Source organism: Sphaeramia orbicularis, chromosome 20, assembly GCF_902148855.1.
Source record: "Sphaeramia orbicularis chromosome 20, fSphaOr1.1, whole genome shotgun sequence".
NCBI classification, from domain to species: domain Eukaryota; kingdom Metazoa; phylum Chordata; class Actinopteri; order Kurtiformes; family Apogonidae; genus Sphaeramia; species Sphaeramia orbicularis.
The window spans coordinates 42,029,903-42,053,395 of NC_043976.1; the positions used below are offsets into that span (position 1 = coordinate 42,029,903).

The 23,493-nt window shown below is 39.8% G+C and overlaps 1 protein-coding gene across 1 annotated transcript in view; it reads right to left on the minus strand.

Moving 5' to 3' along the window:
* Positions 1 to 23,028, minus strand: part of LOC115411297 (sodium channel protein type 5 subunit alpha-like) — a 66,400-nt gene extending 43,372 nt beyond the window's left edge. The window contains exon 1 of the mRNA XM_030123385.1: positions 22,923 to 23,028. Coding sequence (XP_029979245.1) covers positions 22,923 to 22,950 — 28 coding nt within the window. The 5' untranslated portion in view covers positions 22,951 to 23,028. The remainder of the gene's footprint in view (positions 1 to 22,922) is intronic.
* Between the last annotated feature and the right edge of the window lie 465 nt (positions 23,029 to 23,493).

The following is a 23,493-nucleotide window of genomic DNA, read 5'->3' on the forward strand; positions in this document are numbered from 1 at the left end:
GTGTTAAAATGGAGGAAACTGAAGTCCAGTAGTGAAGTGTTTCCTTTCAGGTTCTTCCCATGTTTGGTTTTCTTTAAAATCCTAAAGTTCGGACCCTCATGGTCAAACCAACGCCGCTGCTCAGATTGGCTGTTGTGTTGCTGTTCGCCGCAGTGCATCATGGGAAAGCTGAGCGCTGATAATGAGGGATCAGATTCCCGTCGCTCCGTGTTATCAGCCACCGCCGCCCGTGGCACTCGAATCCGTTTACTAGCGTTTTCTGATCCAATCACCGTCTACGAGGACGACCAGGACGATGGACCGCCGCCGGACGATGGCAAGCGATGCTGACGTGCCCTTGAGCAAGGCAGGGATGACTGCTGAGTGGGCGGGCTGTTGGGGGGGGGGGGGGGGGGGGGGGCTGTCGAGGATGAAATGTAAAAAACGTTCAGACCAGTGAATGGTACCGGCCAGAGCGGACCATGATTGGTTTAGACACCTGTCAATCAAGCTAACCTCGTGGTCTGTGGAGAACATCAACCCCGACAGCGTTTCCTCAAATACAGACAAACGTCGTCAACGCTAGAAATGTTTGGGTGAAAAAGACTCACCTGTGTTGACGGATGATAATTTGGCTTGATTTCAGTAACGGTCCCCTCATTTTATTTATTTATTTAATTTTTAAAAAACTTTTTGAGGTGAATTTTTCCACCATATCTCCCAAAAATTCCATTTATCCAGAGCTCAGAAACACAGACCTGCTTCCAGCATTGTTTACCTCAGTATGTCTCTTGTGCAGGGGCGTCAAACTCATTTCTTCCAGGGGGCGCTGGAACTCAAGTGGGTCGGACCAGTAAAGTAATCTCACCCTATGAATGAGTGGAAAAGCACTCGGACCTCCGCCAAGGAAGATCAGCCCCCCCCCCCCCCTTGTGTTTCACCCTTATATTTCCTTCTTAAGAACACTCAACAGTCAAACAAAACAACATTAACTATAACAATAATAATAAAAAATAATATTGCAAGACAAAATTAAAAACAGAAAAAAAAACAAAAACAAAAAAACAGTAATAATAATATTAAATAAATAAATCTAATTATAGGTGTGTGTGTGTGTGTGTGTGTGTGTGTGTGCATGTGTTTGCTAATATCATATGTTTATTTCTATATGTCTTCCAAATTGTTTACAGGCGTTGGGTTATTTGATGTTGCGTCAGTTGTCTTTTAAATCTTGCTTTTGTTTGTTCTTTGGTGATCTGTTCTGGAAGACAGTTCCATTCCACCATGGTGTATTTAACCCTTTCATGCACACTGGTCACTCCAGTGGACAGTTGTTCTCCAGCTGTTCTCTTGTATATTCATGGATTTTTTGGTTTTAGTTCCATATCAGCCAACACAGTGGACACTTATGCACCATCCCAAACACTGCAGTTCAGACCATTACTGTAACTTTGCTGTTCTTGATAAACCTGATCTGCAGTGACATGTTTTAGTGTAAATCAATTATTTGTTAGACAAAAAGGTTTTTTTTTTTTTGCATATTATCTCCATGAAGTGAGTAATAACTGGCATTAGAATGTGTTAAAATGTGAGAAAACATCAGATTAGCAGCATTAAAATGTTTTTATTTCATTGTTTTCATCTCACTTTCTGATGTTGGGTTGTAAACACGTTTCTTTACTTCAAAAATTAAATGCATGGACATTATGTAACTCCACGAAAAGAAAAAAAAAACTCAATCACATTGTTTTTTTCATGCCTAGGGAGGAATAAAAACACTCGAGAAAAAAATTTTGACTAAGGTTTTCATAATTCATGCATGAAAGGGTTAATCTATTTTTCAGCTTGTTGCACCGTTTCTTTTTTATCTTGGTCCATTTTCATTTCCATCTTGTTTTGTATTTTAACTAGTGCGTCGACCCGTGGGGATCCATGGGTTCTAGATGTGGTGGTTTTTATGCTGTTGTGTGTTCGTGCATGGTGTACCGCATTTGTCCAGCAGTCACCGCCAAAGTGTTCTGGCCATGGTAGCTAATGCACAGTAGCCAAATCTGGCTCATGGGATGAATTTGTGAAATGAACTGAAGACATTAACAGTCACTCGTGTCACAATCATTTTAGGTCAATTCAACCTAAAGTGGGTAAGACCAGTAAAATACTATCATAAACTATAAAAAACGCAAATTTTCTTCTCTGTTTTAGTGTAAAAAAAAGGTCAAAAGTCATAAAAATGTTTAGTTACAGACTAGCCTTTTACAAAAACTGTGAATAACCTGAACAAATATGAACATGTAACTGTTTGTTATTAAATGTTTTGTGTGTTTGCAGATCCACTGCGATCTGTAAGTTGTGATGCACATGTATAAATGATAAACAAAGGCGTAATATTACTAAAATTGCACTTATTTTTCTGCAGAATTTTTGGGTCGTTCATGTTACGTTCAAGTACGGTTCGTAGATGTAAACATTTTCATTGCAGAATTTTACTTTTTTCACTTAAAAACAGACAGAAAACTTTGGAGTTGGCATTACTGATCAGCTGTTATCCTATTATTTATATTATTTTACTGAAACTACTTGACACCTGTGGGCTCACACACACACACACACACACACACACACACACACACACACACACACACACGCTTGGCGTTTATATCTTAATCTTTCTTGTCTCTTTTAATTTCTATCTTGTTGCGTCTTAATTTTAATCTTCTCTTGTTTTTTTAATTTGAATCCTTTACATAATTTTGTTGCATGTTTAACACTTGTTGTTTTGTTGTGGCTTTTACTTCTTTTATTGTGTATTTAGTTTTTGTCTTGTTGCATTTTTTACTGTATTTGGTGTTTTTCATGGAGTTGTGTCTTTTACATAATTTAACATAGTTTAACAGTTGTTTTTTTTATCTAGTTATGTCTTTCATGTAGTTTTGGTTTAATTGTGTCTTTAATGTCATTTTCATGTTGTTGTATATTTAACATATTCTTGTCCAGTTGTGTGTCTTTTATTTATGTGTTTAGTTTTTGTCTTGTTGCATTGTGGTTTGTTTGTTTTTTTTTTCCGTTTTTTTGTCTGTGGCGTTGTTCACATATTTGTCCCACTGCGTCTTTGGTGTAGTTTTTGTTTCGTTGCGTCTTTTACAGAAATTTTTCATCTTGTTGCGTACATGACATTTTTGTTTTGTTGCATTTTTTCACCTTTTCTCTTTTTGTCGTACTACGTGCTGATGTCAAAAACTAAAGCACAAACTCAACATTTAACATCACAAACCTTCGATATATCAACAACAGGAAGTGACTGAAAACCTGTCAAAGGACCTAAAAGTGTCCGACTGGAGTAAAAAGTACAGTATTTGTGTCTGGGTTTTAGACGAAGTGTAAACAAATACCTGCAGTAAAAGTACTCTGGAGTATCAGATAACCAGAGCAGTCGGCGATAACAGATAAAAACCCCAGCGTGTTGTGTTGGAGCCGCTCTTCACTGATTGCAGCCTCTGTAATTAAAGCTCTGATTACCTCTGCTTTCTGTTTCCATGGTTACTAATGGGCTTTTTCCAGAGACGCCGCTCGAGTAATCCAATGAAAACGAGCGAACGGTGATCTGACACCGGTCGGCAGAGTTATTATCAGTGGGCGAGTGTGTTTGTGTCGGGAAAGCCCTCCACGGTGACCGCCATGAAACGCCACCAATGTCCCCCACGCCACGAAATGCCACGAAACACCGAGAAATGTCACAAACGCCACAAAACACTGAGAAATGTCACAAACGCCACAAAACACCGAGAAATGTCACAAACGCCACGAAACACCGAGAAATGTCACAAACGCCACAAAACACCGAGAAATGTCACAAACGCCACAAAACACCGAGAAATGTCACAAACGCCACAAAACACCGAGAAATGTCACAAACGCCACGAAACACCGAGAAATGTCACAAACGCCACGAAACACCGAGAAATGTCACAAACGCCACGAAACACCGAGAAATGTCACAAATGCCACAAAACACCGAGAAATGTCACAAACGCCACAAAACACCAAGAAATGTCACAAACACCACGAAACGCCACCAATGTCCCCCACGCCACGAAACGCCACAAAACACCGAGAAATGTCACAAACGCCACAAAACACTGAGAAATGTCACAAACGCCACAAAACACCAAGAAATGTCACAAACGCCACAAAACACCAAGAAATGTCACAAACGCCACGAAACACCAAGAAATGTCACAAACGCCACAAAACACCAAGAAATGTCACAAACGCCACAAAACACCAAGAAATGTCACAAACGCCACGAAACACCAAGAAATGTCACAAACGCCACAAAACACCGAGAAATGTCACAAACGCCATAAAACACCGAGAAATGTCACAAACGCCACGAAACACCGAGAAATGTCACAAACGCCACAAAACACCGAGAAATGTCACAAACGCCACAAAACACCGAGAAATGTCACAAACACCACGAAACGCCACCAATGTCCCCCACGCCACGAAACGCCACAAAACACCGAGAAATGTCACAAACGCCACAAAACACCAAGAAATGTCACAAACACCACGAAACGCCACCAATGTCCCCCACGCCACGAAACGCCACAAAACACCGAGAAATGTCACAAACGCCACAAAACACCGAGAAATGTCACAAACGCCACAAAACACCAAGAAATGTCACAAACGCCACGAAACACCAAGAAATGTCACAAACGCCACAAAACACCAAGAAATGTCACAAACACCACGAAACGCCACCAATGTCCCCCACGCCACGAAACGCACAAAACACAGAGGAATGTCAAAAACGCCACGAAACACCAAGAAATGTCACAAACGCCACAAAACACCAAGAAATGTCAAAAACACCATGAAACACCAAGAAATGTCAAAAACACCATGAAACGCCACCAATGTCCCCCACACCACGAAACGCCACAAAACACCAAGAAATGTCACAAACGCCACGAAACAGCAAGAAATGTCGAAAACACCATGAAACGCCACCAATGTCTCCCAGGCCACGAAACGCCACAAAACACCAAGAAATGTCACAAACGCCACAAAACACCAAGAAATGTCACAAACGCCACAAAACACCAAGAAATGTCACAAACGCCACGAAACACCAAGAAATGTCACAAACGCCACAAAACACCAAGAAATGTCACAAACACCACGAAACGCCACCAATGTCCCCCACGCCACGAAACGCCACAAAACACCGAGGAATGTCAAAAACGCCATGAAACACCAAGAAATGTCACAAACGCCACAAAACACCAAGAAATGTCACAAACGCCACAAAACACCAAGAAATGTCAAAAACACCATGAAACACCAAGAAATGTCAAAAACACCATGAAACACCAAGAAATGTCAAAAACACCATGAAACGCCACCAATGTCCCCCACTCCACGAAACGCCACAAAACACCAAGAAATGTCACAAACGCCACGAAACAGCAAGAAATGTCGAAAACACCATGAAACGCCACCAATGTCTCCCAGGCCACGAAACGCCACAAAACACCAAGAAATGTCAAAAACACGACAAAACACCAAGAAATGTCGAAAACACCACAAAACACCAAGAAATGTCAAAAACACCACAAACACCACCAACACCATCAACGCCACAAACGCTATAAACACCACAAAACGCCACAAACACCACCAACACCAAGAAATGCCACACCATCAAAACCAAAAACACCACTAATGCCACCAACACCACAAAACGCCATGAAAAGGCCTACAGATCCTTCACCAGATGTTCAACATCGTTTTTGTCTCAGTATTTGAATGATCTCTTTCTACGGTGAACTAGGACAAAAACAGACCTCAGGTCAAATCAAAGCTGAGACTGACCTGAATATTTTTTATAGAAAACACTTCATACGGTGAATTCAAGAAAGAATGTAAAAATTCAGAGACTATTCCTGGAGCTCTGAGGGTTCAGAGTTGGTTTGTTCTGTTAAATCTTAAACGTGTGTTTTTGGTTTTTTTTCTCAGTGCGTATCGGTCTGCCTGCAGGGGGCGCTAATGCGGTTATTTTTGGGGGACCCACTACGTCTGCATGATTTTCTTTTCTCTGGGGTTAAAGTGTGTAATATTTGTGGATGTACTTCTGTATAAAAGGGAACTTCAGGGAATCCACCTGAGACCCTTCAGATCCAGGATGTGGGAGCGTCCGCCTTAACCCGCCCACCGAGGCGGAAACCGGCAGATAACACCCACTCCCACAGTCACCACATTAACCAATGAGCTGGCATTTACACGACTAATGATGCAGCTAATGCGACGCCCGCTGAGCGACGAGTCCATGAGTGGATTTAGTGGACATGTGATCGAGGACGTGGCGCCGCAACTTCAGCCGTGCAGCCACGAAAGCATGTGAGGGAGGGAGGTTCTCCCACTCCAACCACAGGAACCTGAACGCAGCATTAGGTCCAAACTGAAGGCAACCGAAACCACGTCTGGATGAACCCAACATGTCTGACGAAAACATCCTCCTAGGGTCGTCTGAGGGTGTTTCAGAACCTCTGAACTGGGGTTTCAAGGCCCGGGTTTCAGCAGGTCTGACTGAGAGGGAACAGTTTGTAAAAGTTTGATTAGTCTAGAGGAACTGATGGGTTTGTGTGGAACCGACAGGGTTGTGTGGAACCGGTGGGTTTGTGTGGAACTGGTGGGTTTGTGTGGAACTGGTGGGTTTGTGTGGAACCGGGTGAAACCAGGAGAAGTGGAACCCGGCTGACCTTGGTTCTTCTGGAGGATCGTTTCCTCCGTTCGACCTTTTCTTCACGTCTGATGAATAATTAGCGGCGGCGTTGGGTCGACTCACACTCTGTCTTAGTGACAGCGCACAGGAACGCTGCTGTGTGTGCTTTGTGATCACAGCATGAGGAACAAACGCACACACGCGCACACACACACACACACACACACACACACACACACAGCGATACGCACTGAGACAACACAGACTCACACATACACACTATGATACACACTGATACAGATACAAAAACACACACTAAGGCACAAAGACACACACAGACTCACAATGATACAAACACACACTCAAACACAGACACAAACACAAACAAACACACAAAGACACACAACACAGGCCAGTGCATCCAGTCACATGTTTAACAGAAGTTCATTAAGCGGAGTTTGAATCATCTCCACTTTTATCATTATTTTATTTTTTATATATTTTATGTTTATTGTTTAGAAAAGTCAGAAATAAACCTCGACTGAACGTTTCCCACCAGGTTGAATTCCATTAAAATAAAAGCATATTTTGTTCAGTTTCATTTCTATGTGTTTATTTATTTATGTTACAGCCTGAGCCAGAAGTGACCATATTTGGACATTAGGGGCGGGACTGTGGGAGCCTGAGGGGTCAGAGGAGCGCTAATGCTAAATGCTAGCTTAAAGACTCAGTGAAACGGTAAACTTTATTAAACGTTAAAGGGCTTTGTTTTGTTTTTTCATGTTGCATCATTTTCATCCTTTTTGCATCTTTTAAATAATTTTTTTTTGTCTTTTTCTTTTATCTCGTCTTTGTTGTTTTTGTGCTGTCGACTTTTTCACCCCATTATGCTTTTTCTGCTGTATTTATTTACGCCGTTTCATCATATATTTTTTTCTTTTGTTTTTTTCTATGTTTAAGTCCTTAATTGTTAATGTGCTTTTTAAAACCAGTTTTTTTGTTCATTTTGTGCTTTATTATTTTTCATCTTCATTTTTTTTTTTTGTTAATTCTTTAAATTATTTGGTTCATTTCATTCTGTTTTCTTCATTTTCTTGAGTATGTTGTTCAAACTGTTAATTTTATTGACAATTTTGTTTATTTTCTTGATTAGGTTTGTTTTCTTGATAATTATGTTCAATTTGTTCATTATTTTGTACATTTTCTTCATTGTGTCGACTTCCAAATGAGTTTTTATGTACATTTATTCTATTCTATTCTATTCTATTCTATTCTATTCTATTCTATTCTATTCTATTCTATTCTATTCAAACAAACCAAAAAACCAGGTCTCCTCAGGCAGCATCTGGATCACATCTCCTGCATCTGAACCTCCTGACCAACGTGGATTTCATGGTTCTGAACACTGGTCCTGGCCCTGGTGCTGGACCAGTCCTGGTCCTTTTCCTGTTCCCATTCACGGCCCTGTTCCTGTTCTTGGTCATGGTTCTAGACCTGGTCCATGTAATGGTCCTGATCCTGGTCCCAGTCCTGCTCCTGGTCCTAGCTCTGGCCCTGTTCCTGTTCCATGTGGCGGTCCTGATCCTGGTCCCAGTCCTGGTCCTAGCCTTGGTCCTGTTCCTGGTCCATGTTCATGTCTGTGTCCTGGTCCATGTGACGGTCCTGTTCCCAGTCCCAGTCCTGGTTCTAGCCTTGGTCCTGTTCCTGGTCCATGTCTTTGTCCTGGTCCATGTGACGGTCCTGATCCTGGTCCCAGTCCTGGTCCTAGCCTTGGTCCTGTTCCTGTTCCTGGTCCTGATTTTGGCCCTGTTCCTGGTCCATGTGACAGTCCTGTTCCCAGTCCCAGTCCTGGTTCTAGCCTTGGTCCTGTTCCTGGTCCATGTCTTTGTCCTGGTCCATGTGACGGTCCTGATCCTGGTCCCAGTCCTGGTCCTAGCCTTGGTCCTGTTCCTGTTCCTGGTCCATGTCCATGCCAATGTCCTGGCCCATGTGATGGACCTGATCCTGGTCCTAGCCCTGGTCCTGTTCCTGGTCCATGTCCATGTCCATGTCCCAGTCCCAGTCCCGGCCCTAGCCCTGGTCCTGGTCCCAGTCCGGTCCTGCTGTGTTCATCATCTCTTGGCCTGGTTCTGCAGCAGCTGGTCCGGTCCCCCCTGCCCCCACCCCCTCCCTTATGTCTGCTGCATCAGCGGACCGCTGGTTCTGGTCCAGTACAGGAGAAGGTGAGCTGAGTCAGGAGGCAGGAAAACGTCCCTGAACCAGGGTCAAAGGTCAGAGGTCAAATATTGTCACCACTTTTCTTCCGTTCGGTCGTTTCTTTTCCATTCATTCTTTTCTGTTCTGATGCTTTAACTGTGTTCTGTTTTGTTACTGTCTGTTCTTAATGTCTGTTTTTTATTTTTATTTTATTCTACTTGCAGTTCTATTATTCTATTTTAAGTTTTATGTTCCATGTTCTTATTTTACTTTTTTGTTTTTGTAATTCTATATTTGTTCTATTCGTATTTTCTTACATATGGTTTGTTTTATTCATATTGTTGCACTGACTGAAGTAGCATCAGTAATTTCACTGAACACACAATGACAATGAAGGCTGTTCTATTCTATTCTATTCTATTCTATTCTATTCTATTCTATTCTATTCTATTCTATTCTATTCTATTTTATTCTATTCTATCTTGTTTTATTTTATTTTATTCTATTCTATTCTATTCTATTTTATTTTATTTTATTTTGTTTTGTTTTGTTTTATTCTATTCTATTCTATTTTTCTGTTTTATTTTATTTTGTTTTATTTTATTTTTATTCTGTTTTATTTTATTTTATTTTATTTTATTTTATTTTATTTTATTCTAAATGTTTCAGTATTTTTTACAGTTTTCGTCATCAGTTTCACTTAAATACTTTGTTTCCTGTTCATTAGACCTCGTTCTTCTGGTTGTTGCAGGCGGATTTTACTTCACTTCCATGTTTTGGTTTTTTTCTTTGGATCCTCCTCTTTGCTTCTTCATCTCTTCTTCTTGACATCTTTCTCTTCCGTTTCCCATCGTTCTTTCTTTTCCCACCAGTGTTTATTCCTCATTTCTTCCCCTCGTCTCCTCTCCACTCCTTCTGCTCAGATTTATTCTTCCCTCTCCACGTCTGCGGTGACGGAGCGTTGCAGTAAAAGTGGACTTCCTCTTGTGTTTCATCCCTCTTGTGTCGGCGGCTGATCTGAGTCCAGCCGGTGACAAACGCCGGCCCGCTGTGAAGGACTCTGCTGAATCAGGAAGAACCACGGCGAGCGCTGGGACGCCGCCGACGGACGCATCAATCTTCTAAATGAATCAACGCTAATAAAACATCTGCTGCTGGGCAGACGCTGGCATCCAGAGGAGCTCCGACAGGAAACAGGTCTGACTGTGGGTTTACCCCAAACCAGGAACAAAAGCCCCTTTTCCACCAACATTCCCAGGAACTGTTATTACCAGGAACTTACACTATATGGACAAAAGTATGTGGACACGTTGAATTCAGGTGTTTCTTTTCTAACAGGGGTCTGAGATACGAAACAATAATGACTAATGTTAGAATATAGTTTTATATTATGGGATAGATATCAGTGCATTGGTTCGCTTGGGTTAGTTACCTCCACCAGGAGGTATTGTGATCACTTTGCTTTGTGTGTTTGCGTGTTTGTTTGTTTATTTGTTTGTTAGCAAGATAACTCAAAAAGTTATGGATGGATTTTCATGAAATTTTCCGGAAATGTTGATACTGGCACAAGGAACAAATGATTACATTTTGGTGGTGATCGGGGTGGGGTGGGGGGAGATCTGTCTTGGCGGGGGTCTGCGCTTTCCGAGTGCTTTTCTTGTGATGGTTTTAACTTAACCCTTTCATGCATAGTGGTCACTCCAGTGGACAGTTCTTCTCCAGCTGTTCTCTTGTATATTCATGAATTTTGTTGTTTTAGTTCCATATCAGCCAACCCAGTAGACACTGATGCATCATCCCATACACTGCAGTTCATACCATTACTATAAATTTGCTGTTCTCAATAAACCTGATCTGCAGTGACATGTTTTAGTGTAAATCGATTATTAAATGTTAGACAGTAATTACCTTTTTTTTTTTTTTTTTTTATCCAAAGTTTTTTTTTTGCATATTATCTCCATGAAGTGAGTAATAACTAGTATTAGAATATGTTAAAATGTGAGAAAACATCACATTAGCAGCATTAAAAATGCTTTCATTTCATTCTTTTCATATCACTTTCTGCTATTGGGTCAAAACAGTGTATTCAAAATCTCTGACGGGGCATTTTAGAGACAATCTGACAGATCAGTGTTGCTAAATGACCCACATTTTTATTTTTAAATTAATTTTTGCTTTAGTTGGACCATAAGGGATTATCCAAAACAAGGACCTACTTTACATTGAAATAAATGTTGGACTGGCAATCAATTAAAGTTCGCTCTCTGATGGGACATTACTGTGTTTTGACCCTATTGGGTTTGGAATACATGCTTCTTTGCTTCAAAAATTAAATGCATGGTGTAGCTGAGTGGACATTTTTGTAACTACATAAAAAAAAAAAAATTAAAAAAAATCGGACCAATGGCCCTGTAGCTTACTGGCCAAATTAAGAGCTTTGGGAAATGTATCCAGATGCCATTTATTCTCACCCAGTTCTGTGTATTTATTCTATTACAGAAATAGCCCATGTTTTGGTCATATTCAATCAGATCTGTAAAAAATTCAAATTCCAACTTCATATCATTGATACTTACTGATTTACTGGATCAATCCACTTCCTATCTCTTAAAAAAACGTTAATGTTTAATGTAATGTCATCACGGAGGACAGTAGGTGTGTATCAGGATGAAAATAAGAGATGTTGAATGTCTTGTTTGGGGAAAAAAACGTAAAACATCGCTTTCAGTAGTCGCTTTTCCATTGGACATCTGCACAAAACTTCACAGATGTTTACGAAATGTCGAAAACACAGGAGTGCGTAATTTCAGTTTTTCCAATAAATCACAAATGTGATGATTTGTTTATTTACTATCATGAGATGACACGAGAAGTCATTCCATAAAGATGGTAACAAACGTAAATATGGTTTTGATTTACAGATATATTTATAATTATTATATTTACCCCTCTGTTATCCCATATTAAATTAAACTAGAAAAGCACAGTTTCATCTAACCTAACCTCATCTAATCTATTCTAATTTAATTTAATCTAATCTAATTTCATTTAATCTAATTTAATCTAATCTAATCTTAACCTAATCTAATCTAAACTAATCCAATCTATTCTAATTTAATTTAATTTAATCTAATTTAATCTAATTTAATCTAATCTAATCTAATCTAATCTAATCTAATCTAATCTAATCTAAATCACTGGTTCTCCCAGTCTCATGATGCTTTCCGTCAACATGTGGCCACTCCCCCTCCCATCTGCCCCAAAACTTTCACAATAAGATTTATGATCATGTACCGACTAACCCAGGTGAAACGCAAACACCTTGTTTCCTTCCTGACTCAGCCTCTTCCCTCCTGGAGCACACAGATTTGTCTTGGACACAGTTGGACTCGCGTGGCCACAAACAGAGACACGGCGGCGATAAAACCAAGACAACGAGGCCGAGGAAAGCTGGGGAACACTGGAGGACTATTGGGCTAAAAGCAGCCAATGAGAGCTGAGGGAACCTGACGCATTCACACGCCATAAATACAAGGAGGCATTTATCTCCGACTATGCAGATGACACGCAGGTGTTGGTTCATGTGTTGCCGATGTACTGTACACTGTACACGCAGGCAGGATTCTGGGAAATGTGCTAAAATGCAGACAGGAGCGCAAAGTGTGTATTTGGTTTGTGTTTCCAGTAAGTTACAGCTAAAAGAAGGCGTGGCTAAGTATTCACTATTAACCGTTTAGAAAATTAGGTTAATGGCTGTTTTTCTTGTTTTGTTTTTTTCTTTTACATTCATTACGTTCTTCTATGAAACTGGTCTTAAAAACAGGACATGGGGATAAAAATTCAAACCAGATGTAGACAAATGTTATGAGGCACTTTGGGTCCGTTTGAAAAATAAATAATTACTGAGATAAAAGAGAAAGTATTTTTCAGATGAAACACATTTTTATATTATTTTATACTATTTTTATACAAAAATCCAAAGGGAGAATTTGATTTTCCTTGGTCAGGATATGTACAGTCAGTCCAGCTTTGATTTACGAGGCTGACAATTAATACTGAACAAACAAGAACTCTATGAATTATGAAAGAGCTGCAGCATCTGAAACTGACCACAATGAACATTTGACAGATAAACAGAACCACAGTGCTGCAGTTTCACAACCACAGTTTGTCATGTCTTTATGGACTGGGATTATCTGTCAACTCACCATATATTTTTTATTAGTAAATTTTTTTTTTTTTTTTTTTTAATCTATCACTTGAAATTCCAGGTGACCCCACGTGGGGTCCCGACCCCAAAGTTGAAAAACACTGATTTAACCCTAAAAGACCCAAACATCTGCCGTCAACCAAAACCATCTACTGATCTAAACTGTTTAATCCCTGTTGATCCACTAATCCTATTGATCCATGTCAATAATTGGTGTAAAACACAGTTCTTCATCTTTTCGTGGTCATCAGATATGACCCATTTGGACGTTCAGAGGCTCCGTAGTTACTGTGGAAACACCATCATCTTCTACAACATTGATTCACCAGTAAAACCCATGGAGTTGGATCAATGACAGTGAATGGACACACTGGGTTTATGTTCAGTTAATGAGAGATTTTACCGGAAAAGTCACTTTTTCTTCAGTTTTATCTCTTTGTGATAAAATAACCTTTGAATTTACTCTGAGGTTTAATGAACATCTACATGATCAAATGAAATTAAATATAGGAAAATACCTGCTTTTCCCTAAAAAAAATGCAGACAATAAAATAATAAGTAGTAATAAATCTGTTAAGAATGGTTCGGTGTAGAGAATAATTCATGTGTAAGTGTGCACAGAAATAGTTCTTGGTCTTTTAAGATGAGGTGCAGAGTTTATACCGATAACACAGGGAGCTATATTTGCATATTTTTTGTTTTCTCCCTTAAGATCAGATGTTTTTGCCATCAAAATTTCATATTATATTTATGTGCTTTTACTTTTAATGGCCATCTGTGTCATTTTATAATCAGATGTGTTTTTACTTTAATTTTATTTCTTTTATTAGTTTTAACCCATGTTTTATTTACTGTAGTTTGAATTATTATTATCACACTTTCATGAAGTTTACCGTTCGACCATTACTTCATCTGTCCACCCTCATACTCCCAGAGTTTGGCAGTTTTGTTCAATTTTTATCACTTCTGGCTCCACAAAGTCACACTGGATCATGATTAGACCTGAACCAATAGGGTGGCTCTGTCCACTTATTAAACCAGGGGTGTCAAACTCATTTTAGTTCAGTTCCACATTCAGCCCAATTCGATCTCAAGGAGGCCGGACCAGTAAAATAATAACATAATAACCTGTGAATAATGTCAACTCCAAACTTTTCTCCATGTTTTAGGGTGGAAAAAATTAAATTACATCATGAAAATGTTTACATCTACAAACTATCCTTTTAAAAAATGGGAAAAACAGGAACAAATCATAAACAAACTGGAATTTATTAAGAAAAAATAAGTGTGTTAATGTAGAGAAAAGTTTGGAGGTGACATCTTTTTAATAGGTTATTAAGTTATTATTTTACCGGTTCGATCCACTTGAGTTGAAATTGGCCTGAATGTGGAACTGAACTAACCAGTACCAGACCAGAAAAGGAAAAACAGTCCTTTCCTTCAACTACAAGGTGGGTGAAAAGTAACTAGGCATTAAAATTAGTACTAAAATCCATATTCCGCTTACAAATGTATTGAAACAAATGATACATGTTCTTTATTATTATTATTTATTGTGCGTGCACAAATGTATCAAAATTTGAAGAATATTAAGAATCTAAAAAAAAAAAAAAAAAAATCCAAATTTCTCAAACCTGTGAACAAACTTTGTCAACATTGTCCCAAGGAAGCTATATATAAAATTGGAAATCGTTGAAATCTAGACACAGGTGACCTTGTGTTTGGTCCTTCAAGGTCACTCAAGGTCAAAGATCATGGACCCAAATCGAAGTCCATATATGACTTCTATCAGTGCTCAGTAGGAACTACATTAATATCTGTAACCATTTACATGATATAAATAATTAAAATATGGACCATTAAATGGAAAGGCACATTTGTAATATTTCAAAAAATTCGTCAGAAATTAAAAAATCTAAATTTCTCATAACGTTATGTTTAATGTTATTAGTTTTTGGGGTTTTTTGCACAAATTCCTTCCATGGGCCTGACTGGACCATCTGCAGGGCCGGTTTTGACCCAGGGGCCATATGTTTGACCCCCCTGTATTAAACAGTTTAATGGATAATAAGTTAAATGTGTAAAAACTAATTGTTATTCTAATTCTGGATGATGGGACCACCCAGTTTAAACAACAGGCAAACAGATGAACGTCCTTTTCATCTTCATATATGTTTATTTTATTCTTTTATCAGACTACACTGGGGATGTACCCCTAAGATTACCTTGGAAACAACACATGAAATGAAGAAAAAGCGTCAGCCAAAGCACAAATATTTCACCGTTGGGATCCAAACAAATGGAGTGATTCCAGGTGGAAATGTGGAAGGGTTGCTTTTATTTTTTGGAGTGGGTTTTCCAGCTGGCTGGCCTGATTCTGTCGCAGCATTTTCCCCCCTGATACCGCCGAAAAGCGAACGTGCTGCTTGAGTAAACCCGCTGAAAATTTGTACACAAACCAGGTGAGGTATGTTGAGTTGGACCGGTGATGCATCGCCTCCACGTGCGTCCACAGATCCCTGCGTTTTATTGTTGCCACGTCTCTGTATGTGGCCACGCCGTCCAAGACAAATCTGTGCGCTCCGGGAGGGAAGAGGCTGAGTCAGGAAGGAAACAAGGTGTTTGCGTTTCACCTGGGTTAGTCGGTACACGATCATAAATCTCATTATGAAAGTTTTGGGGCAGATGGGAGGCGGAGTGGGCTGGAAGTGAGGGAAACCACACAAAGGGTTACGTTATTTAAGGAGGTTTTCACAACTGGAGCTGGTTTGGCCTGGTCCGAATCAGGAGATGAGTGTGGACTAGAATTACCTCATGTGCACTATGTGGACAGAAGTAATGGGACACGCTGAATCCAGGTGTTTCTTTTCTAACAGGGGTCTGGGATACAAAACAATAACAACAAATGTCAGAATATACTTTTATATTTTGGGATAAATATCAGTGCATTTCATTGGTTAGTTTGGTTTAAATTGTTATCTTGCGTCAGAGATGGTTTTTACTTAAATTCACTCAAAATCTACCATTAAACTTTAAGGAGGACCTCAGTAATCTTCTTTCTGTTAACTCTAGTAGTTTCCATCTACGTTCCTCCAAGTGGTTGTTTTTCGCTGTTCTCCGAGTTCTGACAGACTTTGGAAAAACAGCATTTCCCACAATGCACCATGGTCGTGGAATAGAGGGTATGCACGTGACGTCACCGTGGTTCCGCCCACTGAGTGGCAGAAAGAGGGAGATGAGTGACAGCGTTGGCTTCAGTACTGTCTAAACTGAAGAACAGTATTTAATAACAAATGGGGCAGAGCTGTTGTGAGATTGATTGTATTTTCAGGTTCTTAAAGTAGTGGGAGCCATTGTTTCACAGACACTGAAAGACAAAGAAAAGAGAAGCAGATGGATCCACAAATCCAGGAAACCAAACCTAGATCTGTGGATCCTGTTTGGTGTCAGCTAGCATTCATTTATGCTGTATTTTTGGGTTAAATCAGACCTGAAATGACCTATTGTTTTGGCTAACGTTCCTTCTTAGTGCAGCTCTTGGTTTCATGATCAGATCTTTCCTGGTTTTTGTCTTCATTTTGTGATTGTGAACCTTGTGCTCCTACATGATTAGTAAACTAACTGAAACTGAGGCTAACCTAGTTTTACAAATACAGGGAACTGGAGAAAAAAGCTACGACGGAGTATTAGGACCACAGAAGAAAAGAAAAACACTGGTCACTATGAGTATAAAGTCATAAAATATGGAGATAAAACCTGTAATTTTATGAGAATAAAGTTGAATACAAAAAGAATCACAATGTTATGAGAATAAAGTTGTAGTTATAAAAAAACCTCATAATTTAACAAAAATGTCATTGGTTTATGAGATTAAAGTCGTCATATTCTGACAATAAAGCCATAATATGATCAGAATAATGTGTTAATTTAAACCAGGTGGTGTAAATCTGCTAATTTCCCAGAATGCAGTGGTGCCCTGCTGGTCCACAGCAGTAGTATCTGTGTTGGATAAAGGACTGGATCTGAACTAGACTCAGTAAATCTGCTCAGTCCCAGTAGATCATGCATATATTCACTGGGGTCAGTCCACGGTCTACTGGAAATGACCTTTGGATCAGCTGGTTCTGGGCCCTAGTTTTAGACCCTTTGGATCAGCTGGTTCTGGGTCCTAGTTTTGGAGCCTTTGGATCAGCTGGTTCTGGGTCCTAGTTTTGGAGCCTTTGGATCAGCTGGTTCTGGGTCCTAGTTTTGGAGCCTTTGGATCAGCTGGTTCTGGGCCCTAGTTTTGGACCCTTTGGATCAGCTGGTTCTGGGCCCTAGTTTTGGAGCCTTTGGATCAGCTGGTTCTGGGCCCTAGTTTTGGACCCTTTGGATCAGCTGGTTCTGGGCCCTAGTTTTGGACTCTTTGGATCAGCTGGTTCTGGTCCTAGTTTTGGAGCCTTTGGATCAGCTGGTTCTGGGTCCTAGTTTTGGACCCTTTGGATCAGCTGGTTCTGGGTCCTAGTTTTGGAGCCTTTGGATCAGCTGGTTCTGGGTCCTAGTTTTGGAGCCTTTGGATCAGCTGGTTCTGGGCCCTAGTTTTGGAGCCTTTGGATCAGCTGGTTCTGGGTCCTAGTTTTGGACCCTTGGATCAGCTGGTTCTGGGTCCTAGTTTTGGAGCCTTTGGATCAGCTGGTTCTGGGCCCTAGTTTTGGACCCTTTGGATCAGCTGGTTCTGGGCCCTAGTTTTGGAGCCTTTGGATCAGCTGGTTCTGGGCCCTAGTTTTGGAGCCTTTGGATCAGCTGGTTCTGGGCCCTAGTTTTGGACCCTTTGGATCAGCTGGTTCTGGGCCCTAGTTTTGGAGCCTTTGGATCAGCTGGTTCTGGGCCCTAGTTTTGGAGCCTTTGGATCAGCTGGTTCTGGGCCCTAGTTTTGGACCCTTTGGATCAGCTGGTTCTGGTCCTAGTTTTGGACCCTGGTTGTCAGTCCTGATGAAACCATGTATATTAGTTTCAGGTCCAAATAGCGCTGATCCCCTCCCCCCTGGATCAGGTCTGGATCCTCCATGTGTGTCCACATGTCAGTGTTCATGGACCACTTGTTCTTTGGTAGCTCGTACAGATCCATGTCCAGTCCAACTGTCCTTCATTTCATTTCAGATTTCCCATGGTCCTTTGCTCTGGCTGTGTTTACTGCTATACTCCGTCATGTTGAGCAGGTCGATTTAAGACACTCAGTCTGACTGAGAGGGGCGTGGCCTGGGGGGGAGTGACGTATGTGCAGACCCTCTATAATCTTCAAAAAACTGTAAAACTACATACATTCGTGTCTGTTAATGTTTTTAAAAGTATTATGGAGAATGCAGTGAAGGAGGAATGTCACTGCTTTTCTTAATGTCATGTTTGAATAAGAGTTGAATTGTGTTTTATTGTTCATCGTTTCTCATGTTTGTGTTTTGTATTGTTTGGACTTTGTACCTTGGCTACACTGTAAGCCCGAACTTTGTATTTACTTAAATGCTTTAATTACAGGGTGGGGAAGCAAAATTTACAATGAACATTTAGTTGTTTTTTCTCAGCAGACACTGCGTCAGTTGTTTTGAACCCAAACATATACTGATGTCATAATCATACCTAACACTATTATCCATACCTTTTCAGAAACTTTTGCCCATATGAGTAATCAGGAAAGCAAACGTCAAAGAGTGTGTGATTTGCTGAATGCGCTCGTCACACCAAAGGAGATTTCAAAAATAGTTGGAGTGTCCATAAAGACTGTTTAGAATGGAAAGAAGAGAATGACTATGAGCAAAACTATTACCAGAAAGTCTGGAAGTGGAGGAAGCAACAAAAAACGTACCAAAGCTTTTATTAAAGCTCTCAAATCCAAAATCCTAAAGGATCCAACCAAATCCATGAGAAAAATGGCAACTGAACTTGAGGTAGACAACAAGACCGTTAGAAATGTAGTAAAATATGATTTGAAGTTAAAATCTTACACCAACACCAAAACACTTGTTGACAACAGCTATGAAGGAAAAGAGATTGGAAAGGTGCAAGAAAATTATTACATGGTTCAAGAAAAAGTCCTCCATTGTAACGATCTTTTCAGATGAAAAGATCTTCACTGTCGATGCTGTTCTGAACCGCAGAAATGACAGATTTATCGCAAAATCTCCTTTGGTGTGACGAGTGCATTCAGCAAATCACACACTCTTTGACGTTTGCTTTCCTGATTACTCATATGGGCAAAAGTTTCTGAAAAGGTATGGATAATAGTGTTAGGTATGATTATGACATCAATATATGTTTGGTTTCAAAACGATTGACGTAGTGCCTGCTGAGAAAAAACAACTAAATGTTCATTGTAAATTTTGCTTCCCCACCCTGTACATTATTATGTATTAGTACATTATGTACTGTATTATTATCGCGGTATTGTTGAAATTGTGCTCAAAATGTTCAAAAAGTACTGATACACACACTGAAATAATTTAACCAAGTTGTATTTTGTTAAAAAAAAAAAAACAACAACAAAAAACAAATAAAATAATTGGCACAATGTCCCTTCTGTTGCAGAAACATTCAAATATTAACCCTTAGTGGTCTGAGCCTATTTTGTCCATTTTTCAGTCCTTTTGATTTTGCCTTTATATACTATATAAACAAATGTTTACTATACCCATGTTTTATCTCTTTTTTCAGCACAACTTCATTTATGTCATCTGCCTATTATTTTTTTCACTTTAACCTACTATAAAAACACAAAAGGACAAAAAACACAAAAAATACATAAAATGCAATTTGAAAAATGTATATACTTTACTGCATAAATAACACACGGATGCTTAACGAACCTTTTCAAAGACTTTAAAAGTGAATATTGCTTCCAAACATTAAGTATATAAAATTAAAATTGTAATAAATTAAAACTATACTCAAACATTTGACATAAAAGCAGATCTTTACATAGGTGTTTTCTCCAGAAAAGTTCAGTAATCAAACACGGTTATCTTGATAATTAGAATTTAAACAGTAATACTAACCGTCGGCAATTTTACAGCAGTTTATCGTTATACCGGTAATCGTTACATCCCGAGTACTTACATGATTTCAGTTTTGTTCCATTACTATAAAATGTTCAGAATATTCTACTAATTTGTAGACAGTCGAAAGTATGAAACAGTTTCAGTTGAATGGATTTAAATCACTCAGTTTTAGTCCTGACCACACCTTTTTATCTGTGCATTGCATTGTGGGTATTGTTCATGTTGTTGTAAATGTGTTCTTTTTCTGTGCAGGGGTTCAGTGGGGTTGTGCTGTTAGTGTTCATTTGACTCAGTGTTTCTCAAACTGTGGGGCGCGCCCCCCGAGGGGGACGCAAAGGCTTTCCGGGGGGGCATGGGATCATTCCTAGGTGTTTGGTTTTTTTTCTTCAGGTTCGAACATGTATCAGGTGGAACTAATGTTTTAGCGTTGGAGCACCCTGGACTCATTTTAGGGACGTACAACAAACAAATCTGCTGCCATAGTGAGCTGTCACTAGACCAAGAGTTTAGGTTTGGACAATGGACAAGGATTGGACTGGAAAAGAAAAATGTGCAATGTTTCTGGTTTTGCACAGTTTGTACAGTTTGCACTTTGATGTTCTGAGATGTGCAACGGAAACAGGCTCATTGCAGCCACTGATATTGTTAAAATGTTCATCTTTGTTACCAAAATTTGTTTGTTGTTCTACAAAAAAATTTACCTTATTGTCATAGTTGGAAGATAATTGCACATTTCCTATTTTTAATTGGAAAAATAATGTCTCGGAGCAGTTTTGTTGAGGTCATTTATATTGTTCAATCAAAAATCGAAGTTATTTTTAATTTGCACAACACATTATTCAAGGAAAAACAAAAAGTATTCTAACGATATTGATGTTTCTTTCAATAAAAGTCATAACTGCACCACAGGTACAGTGTTGTTGGGGTTGAGGGGGGCTTGGAGATTTTTCGTGCTCCAAAGGGGGCCGACAGAAAAAGACTAAGAACCGCTGATTTGACTGAATGTGTGTTTGTCAGTGTTTATTGGCCTTTTTGTGTTTGTTTTTGTATTTTTGTACAGCTGCACCATGAGTCATGATCATGGTCATGGTTGTAGAAATCCACTGGATTTTTGCCAGAATGAAAATAAAGGTAGTTTTGCAGCAGCTGGAGGGTTCAAATTCAAACTGTCTGAACTATTAAGGTCCAAATACACAAAGAAATGAACCACAGACTAAGAAAAGTGGGTTTAGACAAATAAAAGAAAACATAATGTGTCCGCACTTGAAAACCCTCGGCCTTTAGTCCACGCCAAAGTTTTTGCACATACGGATGGACAGATGGACGGATGACGAACTGATGACAATACCCTGCGACGAGGGTAAAACTAAATAAAAACTTTAAGGAAATACTGATGTTTTTCCCTCAGATCCTCAGGACATCTGACAGCTGTAGACCTGAGGTGTCCCAATATTTATGTCCACATAGTTTAAAACACCAGTATTCCCTTACAGTTTAATGGTAGACTTTTCTTCCTCGGTCAGATGTGATGACAGTAGATGGTTCGTCGTGGTAGAAAATCATTATTTACAGTCAGAGCAGGAAAAATATTTCAGAAATGTTGCGCGTCCACCCGCTGTCATCGATCCAACTGTGACGGTGTTTCCACGGTAACAACGGTGCCCGGCCAAGCCCACGTCACCTGACTGTACCAGGAAGTAGGAGGCGGAGACTGAACCACAGCTGATCCTGACTTTGTCGACTGTGGATCCGGTTCAGGAAAAGCAGGAACTGCAGCCCCCCCTCTGGTCCCTCCATTCTTTCATTCATTCCTTCCTTCCTTCTTGATTTCTTTGTCCCATCCTTAATTCCTTCCTACCTTGTTTCCTTCTACTCTTTCCTAGTCTTTCCTCCATCTTTCCTTCCGTCCTTCCATTCTACCATTATTTCCTCCCTTCCTTCCTCCCTTCCTTTCTACCAGCTTTCCTTCTTTCCTATCCTTTATTTCTTTCCTTCTTTCCTTCCGTTCCAAACCTTACTTACACATTCCCTTCCTTCCTTAATTTCCTTCTTTCCTATCTTTTATTCCTTTCCTCTTTTCCTTTTCTATCCTCCTTTACATATTCCCTTCCTTCTATTCCTTCTGTTGTTCCTTCCGTCCTTCCTACCTTGTTTCCTTCTACTCCTTCCATCTTTCCTTCCTTCCTCCCATCTTTCCTTCCGCTATTTCCTTCCTTCCTATCCTTTATTTCCTCTTCCATTTCCTTCCTCCCTTACATATTCCCTTCCTTTAATTCCTTCTGTTGTTCCTTCCTTCCTTCTGTCCTATCTCATTTCCTTCTACTCCTTCCATCTTTCCTCCCTCTCTCCCTTCCATTCTACCATTATTTCCTTCCTTCCTTCCATCTTTACTTCCTTCCTTCCTTCCTTCAGTTCGTTCCTCCTATCCTTCATTTCTTCCTACCTCATTTCCTTCTACTCCTTCTTCCATCTTTCCTTCCTTCCTCCTGTCGTTCCTTCCATTCTACCACCATTTCCTTCTTTCCTATCCTTCATTTCTTCTCTCCCTTCCTTTTCCATCCTCCCTTACATATTCCCTTCCTTCTTTTCCTTCTGTCCTACCTCATTTCCTTCTTCTCTCTCCTCCTTTTTTCCCTTCCTCCTTTCATTAATCCTTAAACCTCTGGTCCTTAAAACCCTGACCCCCCTGGTTCTGGGCCCTGGTTGGTTCTTTTTTTTTTTTTTTTTTTGGTTGGTTCTAGTTCTGTGGGACGGACTGGACGTGTTGTTGTGCTCTTACTGTCTGGGAAGCAGTTCTCCGGGTCCATGGCTTCTTCGGCCAGCTCCGAGTACTCATCCTCTTCCTCCCCGGGCTTCCTCAGGTCCACAGTGCTGCCCTCTGATAGGCTGATGACCTCCTTCTGCTGAGGCACACAGCGAAACAAAACAGGACAAAAACAAGAGCCGTCAGCGACAAGGACCAGAACCCTCTGAGCAGCGATCCAGTCTGATCCACTTTAGTTCTGTAGCACATTTAAACAACGACAAGAACGTTTCCAAAGCGCTGCACATCATACAAACAATAAAACAACTAAGAGAAACACTCCAAACAAGAAATAATAATAATAATAATAATAATAATAAATAAATAATAATGATAATAATAATAATAATAATAATAATAATAATAATAATTTAAAAATAATAATAATAATAATACATTGGTTTTATATAGTGCTTTTCTAAGTGCTCAGGTCTGTGCACTGGCTCTCTGTGAGCCTCAGGATCGATTTTAAAGTGCTTTTATTGGTTTTTAAATGTCTTAATGGTCTTAGCCCTATTTATTTATCTGATTTGCTTTTCACATACGA